General features: G+C 35.4%; 1 protein-coding gene across 2 annotated transcripts in view; it reads right to left on the bottom strand.

Annotated features, from left to right (window-relative positions):
- The window catches only part of CDH8 (cadherin 8), a 323,683-nt gene that overhangs the window by 53,562 nt on the left and 248,405 nt on the right, over positions 1–21,716 (bottom strand). For both annotated transcript variants that reach the window (XM_033129667.1, XM_033129668.1), the window contains exon 9: positions 10,958–11,079. In XM_033129667.1, the coding sequence (XP_032985558.1) occupies positions 10,958–11,079 (122 nt within the window). The remainder of the gene's footprint in view (positions 1–10,957; positions 11,080–21,716) is intronic.

Below are 21,716 nucleotides of genomic sequence, written 5' to 3' on the forward strand. Positions count from 1 at the left end.
CACAAGCAGATTTTATAGGCACACTGAGTAGATGGTAAATGAAAACCACACATATTTCCCACGATGAGCTACTATGACAGCAATTAGTCTTTTAAGTATTTGGACAACTATTTCATGGAAATGATATAACCTTTTCTGGGGAGTTCACAGGTTTTAGGAGTACATTTTTAGCACATAGTTAAAATATTTTCCTTTCTACGAATAAGATTAGGACACAATTGAAAAATCTAATATTTAACAATTTATTGTGAATTAAAGGGAAGCTGAAAGCTAATATACATCTCTGTTTGAAAAGCTCAGCATATCCAGATGTTGGGGATAAGGAATGGAAGTTCAGCTCCATGCTTGGAGCTCTACGACAGCAGACTGTTCTGTTTCTGGAGACTACTGATTAGAAATAACTTTTCTAAGGCACGGAACTGAAAAACAAAATTGAGAATTGTGGGGCCATGTCATAATTTTAACTCCTTTTTATTTAACCTAGTCATCGCTTATCAATAACACTAAACTGAAGTTAGATCATTTTTATTAGCAGGATTTCTTGAACTTTATTTTAGACTATGTTATATTATTTCAAAAATATTTGACAACAATAGGCTATAACTGGCATTAGTAACTTTTTAAAAGGCAAGCAGCCAGCAGCCAAATACATTTCTGATGATCTGATCTATTCGCAAGCATAAAACTATCATGGCATCTATCAGAATATCCCCTATGAGTTCCTGTCTACGATATTCATTGGTTTGTTCTTAGGTGATGAGTTGGTGTTGTTTTGTTTTCTTTTCTTTTGTTTTGCTTTCTCCCTCACTGCTATTAGCACATGGTGACTATTTAATAAGTATTGTCTAAATGAATCAATACAGGGACACGAATAAATAAATTACGGGAGGCACGCTTTAGCATCATCACAAAGTCTTACATAACCTTGAGAGGTAGGTATGAAGAGTCTTATCAGAACCCTAATGCATCACAGATATTATATATAACATCTGATACCAGATATATCTGATAACAAACTCCCTGAATCCTCCTGCCTCAATAAGTCAGGATGCCTCAAAATTTTATTGAGAGTTATACCTTCTGTACATATATTTCAGTTAAATTGAGGCTTAGACCTTCAATATTTTGGAGAGTGCCTAAGGAGAGTGCCTAGGTCATTTTTGCTGTTCACATACTTTGCTTTTTATGGGTCTAAAGGTTCCCTTCTGATTCTGACTGATAGCTGGCAAATGGAGATTTAGACATCATAGTTCTTTCGGAGTATGAGCAAGGTAAGAGAGGACTAATCTGTTGTAACTTTCAAAATGTTTTCCAAGGCTTCTGGAATATACATCTATTCTCCAGGAACACTCAGCAATGATAGCCAAGAAAATATCTCCCATCGCATCACTGTCACTTTCTCAGGAAAAACTTAATTTTCTCTTTCTCGGAAAATCTTTTCTGTAGTGATGTGAGCTGGATGATGGCGGAAAGGGGCTGAATGAGGGAGAAATATTCAAAGGCGGTGCAGACAGGACGGCGATGATTTTTGGTTTTCTATTCATTCTTATGTCTGTTATTGCCAGTTTATTTCTGATGGTTAATGTTCCTCTCCTGAAAGATTAACTTCTGTTTTCTTAGAGTAGCAGTTTTAAACTTGGGAAAGGAAAGGATGATCCATGAGTGAGCATCACACATTTCAAACCTCTCAACTTCAAAGTAAAATTGAAACGGAGACCAAAGGGATGGGTGAAAAGGGGAAGGGGAAAATAGTCACAAATATGGTGAGACATTTACACGATGACAGATGGTCACTAGAATTAGTGGTGTGATCCCATCGTAAGGTATAAAAAATCTGTATCTTTCACCTGAAACATGACCAATATAAGATTGTATACCAACTATACTTAAATTAAAAAAAGGGAAAAAATAAAGTAAAATTCTATGACATGATATATGCACACGTATGAGGGGAAAATTCATAGGTTTCATTACATTATCAATGGTGTTCAGAACTGAAGGAAACAAAACAAAATAGGTTAAGAACCATTCCCTGAAAGAGGGGTCCTGGAAAACGAAAATTATGCATGCAAGAGAAACCAAGTTATAACAATGAAGATGAAAAAAGAGGAAATATGAAAATTTGAGAAATTATATTAAAATCCACCCATTAACCCAATTATCCTCAATTATTTCGAAACCGCGTAATATATTATAGTTCACTCTAAACACCATTCATATCCATTGAATGGATATTCCTGGATGTTTTTTATCAGTTGCATGGCAATCCACTCTCTACCAAGACTTTTCTTACCCAAAGTGTTTCCCGTGTCATATGTTTTTTTTTTTTTTTTTTTTTGGCATGAATACATCCTTGTTTTGAAAAAGTATTAGATAGCTATTCCGAGCATGTACCTTAGAGGCCTGACTCATAGAAAATACAACAGGAGAATGTAGATTAGATTGTATATGTCTTTTAAACACTTACTGAAGTCCTCAGTCCTCGGGGAAGACATTTTGGGCGTCATAAACTCACTATAGCACTTCCAACACTTTCCTTGGCTTCAGTCTTTTTCAGTCCCAACTTTCCTTTACTAACACTCAGTTGAGGTAAAATGATGCATAGAAAAGGCTCCTGAAAAATGTGTTTATACAACGTTTGGAATTTTCAGTTCCTCCTGACTCTTACTTTCTTTTGCTGGACGTGGTATATTTTATGTATATTTTGTACATCTCTGAAATGAACAATATTGTTTTCATTAAAAAAATCACTCCATCCCTTGCTTTCCTTTGAAAACGTCATCAGGATAAAATGCAGTTTTTAACACAGCTTAGAAGTTTCCACCCTGTCTTTGCTCTTGTCTCCCCTCCATTTTCCACTAGATTACTTCACAAGAATACTCCCTGATGCCTCCCTAATATTGTAACCATTACTACCTAGGCTGAAAAGGTATCCTGTTGTTTATTCTCCTGAAGCAAGATTTTCCTAACCGGGTTCCATTTACCACTATTTCTATAGTTTTCTAGGAAGGAAACTTGAAAGACTTTATAAACAACTATGTTTGGTACGTGCCAAACATAGTGATTCCTATGTATTTATGCATCTCACGGGTAAACAAAACGAACAGAAGATGATATTATTTAACTTTAATACAGTGGTTCCCAACATTATTAGGTCAAACATACATACACACACACACACCACACCATATATTGGCATGCTATACCCTACAAGTGTTTCTCAGGCACTCAATTTAAGAAATGTTATCTTCTAAAACTCCATATGAATCATAAAGATCTGGAAGACTTTTTCGACCTCTTTGGGATGATGTTGTGTCTACATAGCATGGTGGTTATAACACTGTTTCCACTTGGTTCGCTGCCCTTCCATTAATATGTCAGCTCCTCGTGGTACCACGTCTTACCCAATTTACGAGGTTGTACAACTAAGTTTGCGAACTCATCCTAGAAAAAGTGCTATATACCTCATTGCTGAATATCACTACGGTCACCTTCAAAGTACTCCCCTTGGGAAGCTATGCATCGACACCAGTGCCTAGTCCACCCTTCAAAGCAATTTTGGAACTCTTTTTCTGGAATGGCCATCAGAGCTGTCATCGGATTACCCTTAATGTCCTGAATGTCATCAAAATATCTTCTTTTCAATATCTCCTTTATCTTTGGGTAAAGAAAGAAGTCATTGGGGGCCAGATCAGGTGAGTGGGGAGGGTGTTCTAATACAGTTATTTGTTTACTGGCTAAAAACTCCGTCACAGACAGTGCCGTGCGAGCTGGTGCATTGTCGTAATGCAAGAGCCATGAATTGTTGGCGAAAAGTTCAGGTCGTCTAACTTTCTCACACAGCCTTTTCAGCACTTCCAAATAGTCAACTTGGTTAACCGTTTGTCCAGTTGGTACAAATTCATAATAAATAATCCCTCTGATATCAAAAAAAGGTTTAGCAACATGGTTGCAACAAGTTTGCAAACTTAATTGTCAGACCATATATGTCACTAGCACAAAGCCTACTACCTTCTACTATCTAGTGTCAAATTTACTTTCTTCAAAAAGGCATGCTCGTCAGCATGGCTTCCACGAACAAATGGAAACAAGCATGCACATGTGTCTACCTCACTTCCATCCTAAATTCTTGTTCCGTCATTTGTAGGTCAAAAATAAAACAAAGAGAATACATCAGTCTGTAACAGACCAAGATTTTTAAACAATCCTTTGTACCATTTTCTCTGTGGATCATCAATCTCTTTTAGGTTAGGGGCCAGAATAAAACATGTGGAATTTAGAATCACACAAGAGGTTTAGCCACTGCATGCAGAGGACACAGCATGACTTCAATAAAAGATTTAGATAATATGTGTTCCTGAAAGTGGATTCCAGCGAATTTGAAAAAAATAATTATATTAACCCACCAATTCATGTGGCAAGGAATGAAGTAGGAACCATTCCTTCACCCTTGACAAATAAAACACTTGTAAATGTTTCACAAGAAATCTTTTGTAAAAAAAAAATATGTTTTACAAAGGGAGGTTTATTCCAATACAGGAGAATGTGTTGTCTTGTTATATTAACCCGTTTAGGGGTTATTTACAGTGTTTTGCTCCAAATCAAAGCTCCTAAAGAAATAACAATAACAACAATAAAAACAACAAAAATAATACTAATAAAGTATATTTTGCTTTTAGACTATGAGACTACTTAAAATAAATACTACTGATAATTACAATTATTTATTGAGCAGCTGATATTGACCTACGTATCCCTAAAATATGAGAGTTTAAACAGAGATTGCTGCCCAAAGTCACAAAATCAGTAAATGGTAGAGCTGTGACTCGCACACTTAAATGGTTCTAGTTTCAAACTCATCCACAGTATTTTTTCACTTATGCTTTTCCTTCTGTCAACGTTGTGCCCTAAAAGGCACACTTCTACTAATGATTCTCTTGAAAAATGTTTTGGTACATAGGATTTCCTCGAATATTGTTTTATGCATTCTACTAATTTACTGTCTCCTTACTCCACCCAAAATAAAATGAAAATCATACTTTATGCATTTTGTTGAGGCCATCAATTTCATCCATTTTTAAAATCAATCCCGTTTCCCTCTTGTGTATAAATCCTGGAAGATGCCTGCCGGCAGAAAAGTTAAAATTAAATCTCCTATATTTATTGTTTCAGGAATGCTATAAAATGTCATAATTGCATTTCCTTGTTTCACATACATTAGGAAAAAAGACCAACAAAAACTAAAAAATAAATAAATGAAGTAGCAAACTCATTCATGGCTGGGGTTTATCAAGAGATAATTATCTTTTCTTATTAAGCTTTATTTATTTTCACTTAAGATTTCATGGAATGCTTTTGAATAAAGTGTATTATTGGTCACAGCAGTTCATTTCTTTTTCTCTTGAAAAATGCTCACTCTTGATCAGAACCTTATTCTCATGACTACTTTTCTAAGAAGTGTGTCACATAGGCAATGTCACACAAGCAATGACATTACAAAGTCTGCTTCCTTGGGAAGCCTGTGAGAGTCGAGAAAGTGCAGGAACCTGGGGACCTTCAAGAACAGACTTTGAAACCCATCTTTGCCACTTTTCATGGCCTCAAGTAAGACCCTTACACTTTTTCAGCCTCAGCTCCCATAACCGTAAAATGTGAGTGCAACACAAAACTCTCAGATCAGTGATGATTATATATATATATTTGTATATATTATTTCATTCATGTCAGCATGCAGCTTTTGCAATCATTTCTCTCCATCTCTACTGCCTCCAGCTTAGACTACACTACTGTTAACTTCCACACTTACAGCCTTAGTGCTCTTTCTGCTTACTTGTGTGTGTGTGTGTGTAGATTTTATTTAAGCATAAAACTCTTTTTATCCAATCTTATTTGTGCTTATTACATTATTGTTACACTTGCTTACTACATGTATTATGCTTAGCCAAATATGTCTTCAATTCTACAAACAAAACAAGGTATTTCTCCCTTCAAGGTCCGTGCACAAGCTTCCTGTTGGCTAGAAGGTCCTCGCTTCCACTTCTGGCACGCCTAACCCTTTCTCTCTTTTTTTTTTCAATTTCAGCTTCAATGATATCCATTTAAAAACATAACTTTATCTGAAACACTATATGAAATAGATCTTTGCTGTTTCTTTGTTTCCCCCTGACTAGTTGCATCAATGTTTTCTTTAGCCCAGGTTTCAAAATTTAAATCTATTATTTATTCATTCTACTTTTTTATAACCCCCTTTCCTCACTCAGTTCCATTAGAGAGAACACCTTTTGATCCATTTCATATTGTTTCCCCAGGTCATATTACAATATTTAGCATCTTGTAGATGCACAAGAAATAGTGTTCAATAAGTGAATGATTTTTCATTTGAAAAGGTTAGCTTGTGCACTGTGTGTCTGTGAGTAAATGAGTTGTTTCCATGGTGATATCTGAGAAACTAATTGTTGAAATATTTTTCATTCCTGAATGAAATGAATTATGACCATGATTTTAAATTTTTGTGAATATCCATTACATGCCAAGTTTTGGCTAGATACATATCTAGACATATAGGCTATGACCTTTTCTATTTTGGACCTGTGATATTCCTAAGATAAACAAACTTTATATGCTTCAGTATCAGTCAGAGAAAGAAGGGATTAAAATAGGCAAACCAAGGTATTTTTTCTTTAACCCAGACATAATTAACTTGATGCCAAGTAGTATATCTCAACTTCTATAGATAGTGATGAAGCTTAAATTATACTCCACTCGATTTATTTATAGTAACAGGGAAAGCTCCTTCCTGAAGGAAAAAGAGTTGAAGTAGTCTGTCGCCTAACTATTTAGTTCTCAAACAATAAGTATCCTCTAAGACTAAACAAGAGACCTTGACTCACATCTGGAAATACGCACATTTCCAGTTCAGGCCCTGCAACTGGAACAAATGATTATAATTCTGTATGTATGGAAAGCAAGAGGCTAGTATCTGAAACAATCCTAGAAAGACCTTATGAAAGAGATAAGATATAGAACACAATTCTGGAAGTCCCTCCGGACAACAATGGTCACTGAAGATCGCTATTTCTCTTTCACATTTAGTCCCGGGTGTGCTGTTATCAGGCGTACTGAAGGAAGACACTAATTTCGCCACACCTGTTACCTGTCCCTCCACCCATGCACCAGATTACCATCTCTTCAGACAGAACGTGTGTTATCCCCACCTGACTCCTTTTCAGCACTTGATAGATATGTCCTGTCTCTGGTGGAACATGTCCTCTATAAGAGCGCTTTTCAGTAGGATAGCTCCATTTCCCTGATCTCTTCAGCCTCCTTTCTGCCTAGAGGATTTGCGGAATTTTCTTTCGGTTTTATCATTTCTAATTGTATTACGTGTTTGCCAGAGAGAAAAGTCTATGAAGGGAAAAGACCGATGTTTAAGGCATTGTTTGCCATGAAATCCCCAGTTCCGAGCCAAGTCCTGGCACATAGTTTGTGTTCAATAAATATTTACTGACTAACCAAACCTACCATCCTATAAGACACATGAACTTTCAATCATATAGTTTGCTTTCTAATCTTGAACTCCTCAGTCTATACTTTCATTTCTGCCTCGGCCATTAGAGAGGAATAAGGGGAGCACATCTTTTCCTTCTTCCTGTTAAACTGAGGGCCAACTAATCTGTAGATGACAGTATCATACCATGATTGAACTAGAGACTAAAGACATACACCATCTTCTATCTTTTGACTTAAAATAAATTACCTATAACTATTGGAAATTAAATAAATAGAAGTAACTAGTAATCAGAAAATACCATATTAACATTTAGTTATGTAATGGAGGGATTATTTAAAATGATTCTAATCAAAAGAGATTCACATTGATTTTATATAATATGGACTGTGAACTATTTCTCTGCGTCACGGCTGGCTTTTACTCTAAGGGAATAAACTGAAGAAAATATCTTTCACTACAGCATCATGAGGAGGTGGTAGGAGCAGTTATGATTTGCAATTCAACTTTCAAAATGAGCAAACACCAATTTTAGCACAGATGTATCATGAACTGGAGATTTCCATCTAAAGGAAAGTAACCTCCTTTCTTTTTCTTTTCTTTTCTCTTTTCTTTCCCCTCCCTCCCTCCCTCTCTCTCTCTCTCCTTCCCTCACTCCCTCCTTCTTCTTTCATTATTTAAATGAGTTTAATCCAGTGGAAGAATGAAGCACAACAGAATTATCTCTGTTCATGTTGACACTGGTTTTCATTTTGTGAGTTGTTTTGAAAACCTCTTGACAGAGGCTATTCCAGTCCAGAAGTTTTTAGACTAGGTTTTCTTAATGTCTAGCCCTTGATTATTGCTAATGATCTCCAGTTGCACCTACTCCCATGAAGCTGACCCCCTTTGAATTTAACCTTAAATCCATACCTTCCAGGCAAACCAGACATTTCAAAGTCATCTGTACTCCTTTCTCTGAGGCTGTTGCAAAGCAGACATTAATTGTTGAAAAATATCGAGTGACTATAAATGCAGTGCTAATTCAGTTTTTGACATTTATTTTTCATGAGTGTGTGATCATCTGATAATGAATATTCTAATTTCAAAGTGAGTCAGTGGTTTGTGTGGTATTAGGAGTGATAATTCAAAATGTATCTATGTTGAACTTACATAAGTGAATATTAGTGTAGGTAACCAAGATGAATTTTGGAAAACATTAACTATAAAAATGAGATACTGAAGCCATTAAAAGTGACCGAGGAATGATGTAATGAATCAAACATGAGTTCTGACTAGCACAAAGGAATCAGAAAATCCAGGAGTTGTTTGAACAACTACATGTGTATAAACGAGTCAGCCATATGTCCAAAAATTATGCTGAACAACCAAAGATCTGATCTCTTCGTGTGAAAATGAACTCTAATAAACGTGCCTAAACAGATTCATTTGAGAATAAGCTAACACAGTAGACACACACAACGTAAACATTTCTTCACAGGAGTCATTCATTTTGATTTGTAAAAATCATAAAACAAAGAATCAACTTTTCTTTTTTATTTTGATCTTGCATAGGGAAGGTGATGAAATAATGCATTGTTTTTCCTAAGGATAAGAACTGCTGAAGAATCATTCAAACCTTGGAAACAGTCAAAATCCACCAGGTAAGATTCCAGATTCCAAAGACTCCAGATTATAAAGGCATGCTTGTCAATATCATAAGTGAAGCCAATGTTGAATTTTTTAAATATCAATGCCAATGACTCTCTAAACTTGAGTGATGAGTTCTGCATGAACAATGGAGTTTTATTTAAATCCCCATGCACTGGACGGATTCTGTATAACTGAAAGCAGCTGGCTTATAAGTTTGTGATTGGCTACATTAGCCCAGCAACAATCTGGCTCACACAACCATAACCTTCAAACTGACCTGCACATATTCTGTATATTTTTATCAAATTCTCTCTGCCAACTCAATCCACCAACTTAGCTAAATGATAATTACTGTCATATATATATTATATATATATATTATATATATTTACATGAAAATGCTCAAATATATATATATATTATATATATATATATATATAAAAATGTAATATATATATAAATGAAAATGCTCAAAACATTATTGCTAGAGGGCAATTCCACATGATGAAATTAAGAAACATTAGAACTAATGTTAGAATGTTTAAAAAAAAGTATATTACGTGAAAGGTTAATGTTTTGTTTAAACAACATTTATGTTGTCTAGGTGCTTGAAATTAATCAGTTTTATTATTACAATTTTAACTTTGCTCTGTGTGTGTATCTTTTTTCGGTACATGGAAACAATGCTAATCCTTCAGATGTATGAGCATAGTCTAGGGGAAATGTGCATTGTTTTATAGGACAGTAACACATGGATTTATGTAATAATAATTAAAAGTAGAGGGCTACAGTGCTATTCCTTTCTTGTGGTGGAAAAAAAAAATTCTGACTCTTGTCAGGTAAACTGCTCGCTCGGCAAATAGTAAGTAATTTGAATTCCTAACACCCACATGAGGCACAATAATAGTTGGATCAACAACTCCAGTGTCGTGCTGTCAGCTGCTGTTTATTTAAATTAAAATGTCACCATCCAGAAATAAATTAGGAAGTTGAAAAATGATAAATATCTTAAACATACAGTACTTTGGCACCTTGTTAAAATAAATCTATTACATTTGTGTTTTTTAGAATTTTACACAGACTATTTCCATTTTGACATTCAGAGTATAGCAGGCTTTGTTTTTGTTTTTCTTGCTTATAACTCTTTTCCTCCTCCTTCCCTCCCAATTTCTCTTCCCCCACCTTCCTTTCTCTCTTCTTTCTTTATCTCTGTCTCCCCCACCCCTCCCTCTCTCTCTCCCTCTCCCTTTCCCTCTCTGTCTCTCTCTTTCTCCAGTGTCCCTATTTATGCTATATGAGACAGGTAGAAAAAAATTCCATCAATACACAATTCAGACATGCCTGTCTAAAACATGTTGCTCATCTCACGTTTATCTAAAATATCTACATTGTTACAGATTTCAAAATTTGTTTTGTACAACTGGTCATCCTGGGTTCTACAATTATGTGTTATTCCTGTGTTTGACATAAAACAAGCACGCCCCCCACCACATGGCCTTTCCCCTTGCTCCCTGTCATTTGAAGATTAAATTTTTGGCCTCATCCCTCTAATACCTCCCCGAGATATTTTAAGATAGTTATTTGGCTCTGGGCTCACAGTATAGCAGGGTACTCCACTTCAGGAGCCAATTTGGTCATAAGGAGAAGAAAATTAACATCTCAGAAAGAAAACTACTCCCTCTCTGCTCCCATTTAGGTGTTTCTTGCCTGTGACTTTGCAGATCATAAATGATGCAAAAGCACACTATACTGCAAGTTAATCAAATATGAGACAGTTGTATACAAACATATCAGCATTAACAACATGGAGATATTTACTTGGCCGGGTTTTCCATTTTCACATAAAAATGCCTCATATTCGGATGCGAATTCAGGGGCGTTGTCATTGACATCCAGCACTTTAATAGCAACAGGTACTCGTGATATCTGACTGTGGTTCCCTATGGGAAGGAAAAAATAACATCAGCATCGAGGGTATTTCATTTTAACGTGCAACTCAACTTTCTTCTTGAAAGCATGTGTGTCTGTTTCAACTTCGTTTAATTAGGGTGTTTTCAACACGGTGATTATAGAATCTGACCACTCAGTGAGGAAGAATAACAAGTGCTTAAATGCTTTTTAAAAAGTGTAAATTATTATTCCAAACATCATTTGCTGGAGTTTAGCTTAATAAAAACCATCTCTGAATAATTAAAAAAGCTGTCTTAGAAAGAAAGGTTTAGTATATTGATAAAGTCCATTAGACAAAAGGAAAAAAAATGGTGTATGCAACACAGATTTGTTTATCTTAAGTAGAACACAACACATTTTTGCACTGTCTTGCTTGACTGGCTATCTATTAAAGGTGAACATCAAAAACCCAGCAAAAGGCCTGAACCACATCAATTGCTGAGAGGGTGTCCTTAACAATGATAAAAGGGATAATCTTAAAGATGGGAAATCATATCTTTTATGAATTTTATTTTTTTTTTAAATTGACCTTGGGATCTTTGTGGATAAGATAAGCCCAAGTAATTTTAATATTGCTGTTTTCACAAAGATTTTCATCAGTGTAAACAGATAATAATCTTTTAATCTTTCCAGGTCAGCTCCAATAGCACAGAATTTAATACATAATCCTTAATCCCCAGGTCCTTAAATTTAAAAAGTTATATAAACACACACACACACACACACACACACACACACACAGACACACACACGTATTAAATCTGGTCCATTAATACATTGTTGACAGGGGTCATGTGATGATTTTTCACTTGTAATAAAAACAGTACAGTTTGATTCTGACTGTACAATCTTTTGATCTCTTGTAAAGTATACAGATTGCACTGGAGAGGGCCAGCTATTTATTTGTGTTTCTCTGGCACTGAACATTTACAAGCAAGCCAAGAGGTGGAAAGTATTTGACTTTTCAATGTAAAGAAACAGACTTTCATTTGATAGATCAAATCTTTTTTGACAATTGATTAAATTCAGACATCTAAAACCTTTAAATACTCATTTTGGTGGGGTTAAATATGGAAGTATTTCTAAAGCACACACCAAATGATCATAGCCATGTTATAAATTTATAGTGGGTTTACCCCCTGGCAACACTCTAAGATTTAAATTTAGTTAACTCCCATGGCTACTCTCCAATATTCTAATTTGATTAACTATGGATGGATGGTTATTATCCTATGGAATTCCAACCACCTCAGTAATGGAACATAACCTCACTTGCCAAAAATCAAGCCGAAGGCCGTAAGTGTGTCACCTGATGTTTCCTCTTTCTTTTACTATCTGGTGTCTAATAAATTAATTTATTCTTCAAAGAGGAAGCATGCACTTCCCAAGTTTCCATGGAAGGAGAAGTTTAAAAAAAGTATAACTCATGACCCTAAGATAAGGAATTTACATTTTATGCTTTATCTACTTGAATAAGGTAGATAAATATGGTGAAAGGTATTTGAAACGAGATATGATTATATCCTTAAAGATTTATATCTCTTTTCTAGTCTGACCACAAGCTGAAGAGCAGCAGCTGGAAAGTAAAAAGGAAGATAGTGTTTGCAGTAAACAATGTTTGGAGCTCCATCTTTCCTCCTACTGCCTACATGATCCTAAACAGATTCTCTGACTTCATTTTATTCCTGAGGAAACTGAAACTCAAGAACTTAACATGTTGTTTACAGAATTATGATATTATATGAGAAAAATTAAAAGTACTAGGATAGTATTAAGCACCTAGTGAAGGGCGTTTCAGCCTTTACCTTTGGAATTGTCAGCATTATTAGCACCATGTGTAAGGACTGTTTACTACGTGCACTACAAGACATTTCACATAATTATATCTCATTTAGTCCTCACTAAAGAGCTACAAAGCAGGTAATGCGATTCCCAAATTTTAGATGGAGACTGACACTCAGAGAATCATATCCCTTTACTAAGATTACTCAGTTAAAAATTAACTCCAAGATGTAGTTTTGGCATTCCAAACATGACCATTTTCACAGTATTATATCAATGACATCCAGAACAAAATATGTTTGATTTGTTTTTGCGTAAGGTAAGTAATCACTGTCATTTCCTCAGGAATGCTTATAGGCTTGTTTTAAATATTTATCTCAAGTTTGACCACTATTTGAATTTAGAATCCAAATATCAAAAACAAAGCTGGCTAAATCTAATAGGTTGTACCATCACGAATATTCTCAGATTTTCATTAATACTGAGCAAGGCTCCCTGAGAGACTGCACAGATTAACTTCCGCATTTTTACTCATGGTACTATTTCACCCAAGCAGAGTCCCTTTAGTTGATGACTTTTATTTTGTAATTATCTATATTTCAACTCTAAGAACTATCGATTATTTGTGCGTTTATATAATATTCATTCTTTCCATTCCACATCCTAGACCAACTCTTGTGCATTTATAAACGATTATAGAAGCCTTCTATTACTACATGTTTTTGTCTTCAATTTCTCTAAACATTCAATTAATAAACTGCCAATGGTCAACAGAGACTTAATAAACTACGTATACATAATAGTGAATAATAAGCACCTAATCTTGGAAAACTGCAAATACAAGGAGAAGCTATCACACTCCTTAAATGTGATTTTGCTCGGGAAGTGAAGAAAAGGCTAAACTTACTGAGTCAGATTCACTGACAATGGTTGATTGGGCCAAGTCTACTAAATATGATATTCTTTGTCTTCTCTCTTTCTCATGCTGCATGTACACACACATGCACACACGCACACACACACACACACACACACACACACACCCCCTACGGGCAAACATGCATATACAGATTTTATTTTCACAGTTTTGGCAAAAGGATAATTATGCCAAGGCCCATGTTCTTAATTTTTCTCTTTTCTTTTTTTAATCTCACAGTTACAGTTGCATTTGTCTCTTAGATCTAGATGACCAGCCAATGTAAAACTCAAGCATATTAGATGGAGAAGCTCCACACGCTCCACGAGTTTTTTATTGGGACGACTTTCAACGCTACAGTAATATATGATTTCTCATATGTAATAGCCGGGACCAGGTGGTATTTAACTATCCAGGGGCCTAGATCCCTAGAAAAACACCATCTAATTTTTTTGTGAGAGGTAATGTGGGCCTGGGAGCTATCATGTAATACTATTAGATCATAAATGCTACAGAATGTCCTTCAATTCTAATATTTAATTTGTTTCAGCAACTCTACAAGTAAATGCTTTAAGTATAACGGACAATGGCTTTTTGTAAAGGATTGTATTTTCTACTTTGGATTGACGTGTTAAATACTCAGAACCAAATTTGGAACCCAGCTCTCATAGCTGCAAAAAAATCTCATAGTGTACACTTTATATATTACGTTTAATCCCAGTTCAACACATTTATTTTTTATTTCTGATGTTTCTTATTCAAAGTTCTCAAAAGGAATAAAACAGAAAAATCTAACAATCTGATCAAATGTACAGTTCAAAAGTGTCTTTTCATGTTTAAAAACAAGTCTCAGGGGCGGGGAGGAACAAACTACAGAGTTACCTTGAACCAGTCTTTACATTTATTGAAAAGTTCCCCAAATTGGGGGTGGCCAGTTAGCTTACTTGGTTAGAGTGTGGTGCTAATAACACCAAGGTTGACAGTTCAGTCCCCCACATGGGCCACTGTGAGCTGTGCCCTCCTTAAAAAAACGAATAAACAAATAAATAAATAAAAATAAAAGATAAAAATAGAGACCTTGAAAAAAAAATCCCAATTTGACTAAACTCATGTCTTCCCATAAATTAACAGTTGAATTGGACACATTTCTAGGTGTTTCCTTTTAATTTTATAGTTTATAGTCCACCTCATTAATAAAATAAATTAAAAGAAATAAAACCTAAACTGCATACCATGACACTGAAAGTAATATGCTAGTAGAGTATGACGAGACAGAATTTCTGTAGCTTTAGTGGTTATGCAAAACATGCTGGGAGGTTTCTCCCACCTACCTAACCATGATATAATCCCTTCTCTTTCTAACTGTTGAGTTCCTTGTTACCTTTGAAGATTCAGCCCAAGCTACATCTCTTCCAAAAAGCCCTTTAACGCATAATTCAGTTTTTTTCTTTTTTAGACTTTGGGCATGCTAGCATAAGGAACTCCATAGACTGCCCCTCTCTCCAAAGATGGTAAAAATTTATTTTTTTAAAAAAAAGTTAAAGTCCATGGAAAAGGTCCTAAGGGCATACAGAAAAAACAAACCAAAAAAGACAGGTTCACTGTCCCCACCCTCACAGTTCAGCAGGATTGGGAACAGCCTCCAGAACAACACAACGATGAATGCAGGGCCCCTCTCTCCCAAGCTGTTAGTTGAGGGCTATCGACTCAGGGAGGGCAGGATGTTAGCATTTCTCATCCTGCACAGATACCTGTTGCTGAGTCTAAACTAAGTCCTGGGCAATGGCAGGCAGGGGCTGCTTTCTTCCACCCTGTCCCTACTTATTGGGCACCATGTTATTGGGAATCCTGGGGCCCAGATCATCCTTGCCATGGCTCCTAAGGGGGAGGTTTCATGCTGAGAGAGGAACCAAGAAGACTGAGGCCACTATCTCCCCCTCCACAGGACACTCAGCTCCTAAAGCAGAAGTGTCACTTAGAAAGACTCTCCAGAGCCATGGCTCAGGTGTTATGTCTCGGGGATAGGCAGAAGAAGCATAAAGCAGAGAACTCTGAATCTCTTATAAAGGAACTGACTTCACTTGCAAAGGAATGTGGAGAAGTCCAAGCCTCCTGATGATCTCAAAAGCGGAGGATGCTGGGAAAGACAGATGGGAGAAGCTGGGTAGATTTGGAAGACAGATTCATTGGAGATCAGAGGCTCAACTGTAGGCCAACCAGTGGCCAGAGAGAATCAGGCAGACTCCGCTGAGAGAAGCCAAGGCTTTCCTTGGCTGAGGCTGCATACCTCCAGTCTCTTCTTTGATTGTCACAGGCTGTCTCCTCCTCTTCCCGTGTATCCTACTCTTCTAAGAACACTAGGTATTAGATTTAGGGCCTACCTAGTTAATCTGGAATGATTTCACCTTAACATCCTTAACTTAATTACATCTGCAAACACCCCTTTCCAAATGTCATGTTCACACAGGTTCCTGGGGTTAGGACCCGAAGGTATATTTTGGGGGACCCCCATTCAACCCACTACATTCCCTCTTCCCAAAAGCTAGGACCTCTGTGACTGAATAAAACAATACTATCACAAACTACTCTTATCTTAGAAAATAAGGATATCTAAAATTAATTTAGCTGTATAAGCTTCTCTGAATTCATTTTTCAAAATGTTATAAGATATAAGCTCAAGGAGGTTTAACTTATAACCCCCTGAGAATTTTGATAATACCCTTTTGTCATTCATTTTTTCTCATCATTCTTCTCTTTGGTTGTTCAATAACTATAATATTTACATCTGCATTCCCAGTTACTTATACAAAACTCCTATCATCAACGAAATCTACAGTACTCAAGGAAATACCACAGTATAATGGCTTGTTTATACCCTCATTTACCCTACATATTATTCCTTTACAAAATGCTGTGGAAAAATACAGGAAAGAGAGACATTTTCCTACAGTCACAGAACATGTTTAAAAGAGGGGAATGGACTTTGAATTAGCTTTAAATAATGAGTAGAAATATCCTAGATAAAAACTGTGGACAAACCATTTGGACAGAGCCAGCTACATGTAATAAGGCCTAGAAGCCTGGAAACCATGCCATTACCAAAATAATCAGTAGCTCCAATAGTAGGAGAATCCAGAGAAGTGGCTGGTAGTGCTGACCTCAGGACAGAAAGTTGAGGCCAAATCAGGAAGAGTCTTCTTTTATATGCTAATGAGCATGAGCTATATCATGTGATCATTGGCAAGCCATTGAAATATTTCTTGAAATTTAAAAGTTTAAGTTAGCAATAAAACAGATTGGCAAGAAAAATTATGGTTCATTTTATTTTGTTTTCCTAAGTATGTGAATGTCCCAGAAATGTATTATGAGTATTTCTTGACACTGCTAAAAAAAAAGGAGAAAAGCAATAAAATAAACAACTAGTACCTCATGTCTTCAAAACATCCTCCAAATGTGTTATTGTCATCTATATTAAATGAACATGCATTATTAAAATTATTGCAACTTATCATAATTTTCAACACAAGTGTCATATTTAAATGCTGGAAGTTCACTTTTATCTAAATTAATGAAATGATTGCAGTTCACATTTTAAAGATATTATAGAGCAATAAAATTAATTAGATAAACTTCTAAGAAAATTATTCATGTCCTTTGTGACTGGCCCCAAAATGTTTGCCTTTCATCTGATACACAAACATTAAATATAAAGATATTATAATTAGAAACTTGATTAGCATTCACTAAAGATTCATTTTCTACACAGAAGAGATGTGACAAAGTGGTCTAGAAGGAAAAGCCCATTTCGATTGGCCACGAAAGTCAGATTGTTTTCACATAGGATGAAAGAAAAGGCTGAAATGGCACCTAGTATAAACATCTCCTTGACTGCAACCATTTGAATCATAGTGACTTCCTGTCACCTCTCTGTCACATAGCCTTATAAATTGCCCATTAGTTTTGCCCTTTTAGAATCAAAGGTAATGGAACACTGCCAAGCCTAAGTTACTAGGGAATTTTGCTTCTAACTAGTTTCCATGAGCTGCTGTTTCTTCAGGCATCGATTGAAATAAACAGTCTCTCCTTTTCAGACTATAAGAGAGAAAAAAATGACTCGACAAATTTAGATATACTGGTGAGGCTCAATAAATAATTCTTGAGCCTTCTACAAGCAGAAGGGTAGAAGCCACGAGAGCAGTAAATTACAGTCAACAGGGGAATGCAAAATAAGAGAATTTATAATTGAATAGGGGATGGAGGTACAGTGGAAGTTTATAAAATAGGAAGATGTGAACTGAATATATGATAGAACAGATTGCAATTTAGTACATTTAAAATAAAACTGATGCGAATTTGAAAGATCTTGGAAAATAATTTCAGTAGTGGATTTAGGCTCTGTAGTGACTAAAGATAAAACTTGTTGAGGTACATTTTGCCCATAAATGGTGTGATAATTTCTAAATCACTATGGTAATTTACCAATCCATAGATATTTAGCATAGAATCACAAGTTAGAATGTAATTCACCAATGGACACCAGCATGGTAGAAATGTTATTAGGGATATTTTTGACAGGGTTTTCTCTTTACAGTATTGTTTTTATGCATTACCCTTTCACTCTCATGATGACTGCATTGCCACCTTGGTTCAAAGAGAGTCTTTTGACCCACTCAGATACATACCAAGAAATTTCTGCCTTCTGCTGTGCATAAAGGGAAGCGTCAACAACTAGGATTTTAATCATTTTTGATTACTATCGGATTGTGAAAATTCCAGCAAGGCAGACTCTAAAGAAGAGTCACTCTATTTCGGTCCTTAAAAGCTCCGTCATATTACAATGAAATGATAATAAGTGGTTTAGAATGAAATTAGAACTTTAAACAGAGGGGGGCTTTAGTGTCAACTGAGCAAAGTTTTTAAGTCATAGCTTTTCTATTAACTAAGTAGTAACTCCCTCAAGAAAGAGAGAAAAATGCTTTCACTCACTGAGGAAGTTGTGAATTTAGACATATTCGAAAATGCCTTAAACTCACTGGAGAAAATGACTCTTAAAGGACAACTTGGGTTAAGTCCTTATTGACCCCTGTCATTTTTCTCTACTGATGACTAAAAAGCACGCTCTCTGGCTACACTGTTTTCAAATGCTCTCTAAATAGGGAGAAAATGTAAGTCTCTTATTTATTACATTCATCTCAAGTGAACCTGGAAATAGTGGAGTCCTACAGAATCACTTGGCAAGCCCTACGCTTACCTTTTTCCTACATATCAGCAATGACCCCTCAGTATCTTTTCTCCAACTCACAAAAGTCAAAAGCCTGGAAAGTAAGGTTGGCACATTTATGGTTGTAAAATTTTGACCCGAGGTGAAAAAGCTTTAGAGCTATCAAGGTGAGAACTGACTTGATGAACCTCTTAGATGCTATATTTTTACTAAATGGAAAACTTTAACAGTTACATTATAAGTAAAGGCAACCTATACATACATATATACATACAAAGGCAGTTTATAAGTGAAAAATTAGTACTAATGAGAATGGAAGTACGGCATTTTAAAATTTTTCTATTAATTTGTTGTGTAACATTACCTACTTTTAATTCTTTATGTATGATTACAGATTCGTTGTTTTTCTATTCTCTACATTCTTTTTGTTTTGTTTTGTTGTGTGTATGCGTATAAAAAAAAGGTCAGACAATTAAGTTCATGAACTCATCCTAGAAAAAGTGCTACATAACTCATTGTTGAATATCACTATGGTCACCTTCCAAGTGCTCCCCTTGGGAAGCTCTGCACTGACACCAGGGCCTAGTCCAACCTTCAAAGCAATTTTGGAACTCTTTTTCTGGAAAGGCTATCAGAGCTGTTGTCATATTACCCTTGATGTCCTGAATGTCATCAAAATGTCTTCCTTTCCTTTATCCTTTTTCATTTAATATTTCCTTTATCTTCAGGTAAAGGAAGAAGTCATTGGGGGCCAAATCAGATGAGTAGGGAGGGTGTTCCAATACAGTTATTTGTTTACTGGCTAAAAACTCCCTCACAGACAGTGCCATGTGAACTGGTGCATTGTCGTGATGAAAGAGCCATGAATTGTTGGAGAAAAATTCAGGTTGTCTAACTTTTTCACGCAGCCTTTTCAGCACTTCCAAACAGTAAACTTGGTTAACTGTTTGTCCAGTCGGTACAAATTCATAATGAATAATCCCTCTGATATCAAAAAAAGGTTAGCAACATCGTTGCAACAAGTTCGAAAACTTAATTGTCAGACCCCCTTGTGCAGGTATTTTTTATTTGTTTGTTATGTTTAAGGTATTCCTCTCCATTCTACGGTGTATTGCTTTCGCTGAATTTGTGACTGTAAAATGTTGACTCCGTCTTTTCACAGCCCAAGTTCGTGTTTATATTTTTCTTATACATCTCATCTTTCTCCATACTATCAGAGGTAAAGAAATGAAATTCTATAATTAACTTATTATTCCTCATGTCCCCTTTGGTAATCTAAGTATTCTTAGCAAAATCTCTAATTCTACTCTGTCAACAAATTGCATTCTGTTTATTATTAAATCCTTTTTTTTTTACCCTATTACAAATAGGATTGATTCAAGATTACTTGAACTAAATTTTTTGAGATTTTTTTTATAATACAATTCAATTTAAACCCCTAATATATTAGAATATTAATTAGGGAGACTCAAACTCTCTGAGAAATTAATGTATAGATTTATCTAATATTCGGTTTAAGTGTTCATTCAATACCAGCTTACAGTAACAAATGTGCCCATGGTACATACATGCACACAAGCACACACACAGCTTATTAGGGAAGAAAACTAGTATTGTAAACTGCCCAGCATGTATTGTATTCTTTGTTATATATCTTTTTGGGATTTGTTGGGTTACTGTGAAGATTTTTTTTTTTTTTCTCAAATGAGAATGTGATTTCAGAGTATGGGCTGAAATCAATTTATAGGAGTTATATATCATAGTAGGTAGTAAAGAAGTATCATCTTGTGAACATCCAACGAACCCAAATAAAGGTGTTATATGGACTCTTGTCTGTCTGCCAATATTCACTCAAAGTCAGGAAGTGGTAACGCTGAAATATGAATCCAGGGTAGGTTGACCAAGTAAAGAAACAAAGAAATAAAGAGACAAACAAAACAAAACAAAAACAAAATCCCACAGGCTGTCTTTAGCATAGCACTTGAAAAACATAGTCTTAAAAATATCATAAGTTGAATACTGAGATCCCTTTGGAATCACTTCCGAAACAATTCAACACCACAATAAAATAATAAACATCAAAAGAAAGGTTAGATGATTCCGGTAACGATGAATTTTCTATTAGTGAATTTATATTTAGAAATACAATCATCATAATTTTAATTCTTGTGGTGACTCTCTTAAAATATTTTGCACGAAGTCAACTTTTGTATCGGAAGCAAGCCATGCAAACAATAAAGTGCATAAATCTTAAGGTTTAATTCCAGTGTATTTTTATAAAATGATCAACCATGTAAGCACCACCCAGATCAAGATATCTAGCACAACCAGCATTGCCAAAATCTCCTATGTACCCATCCTCTGTCCTTACGCCCCTCAAGGTGACCTCTACTCTGTTTCTTAGACTATATTAGTTTGTCTTTTTTTTAGAACATTATAAAAATTGAATTAATATAATGTACACACTTTTGTATCTGAATTCTTTAGTTCACTATAATATTTGTAAGTCCATTCATATGGTTGCAAACAGCTATAGTTCCTTCTTTTCCATTGTTTGGGAAATGATTTTATTGTATACATATACCACAATTTATTTATCCTCTTAGTGACAGAAATTTGGGTTTAGTTTCATATTATTCTGAAAAGTGCTACTATAACTATTTAGTGTATTTCTTTGGGTGAACAAATATATGCAGTTAAGTATGTCA

This window comes from Rhinolophus ferrumequinum, chromosome 15 (assembly GCF_004115265.2).
Source record: "Rhinolophus ferrumequinum isolate MPI-CBG mRhiFer1 chromosome 15, mRhiFer1_v1.p, whole genome shotgun sequence".
Classification (NCBI taxonomy): domain Eukaryota; kingdom Metazoa; phylum Chordata; class Mammalia; order Chiroptera; family Rhinolophidae; genus Rhinolophus; species Rhinolophus ferrumequinum.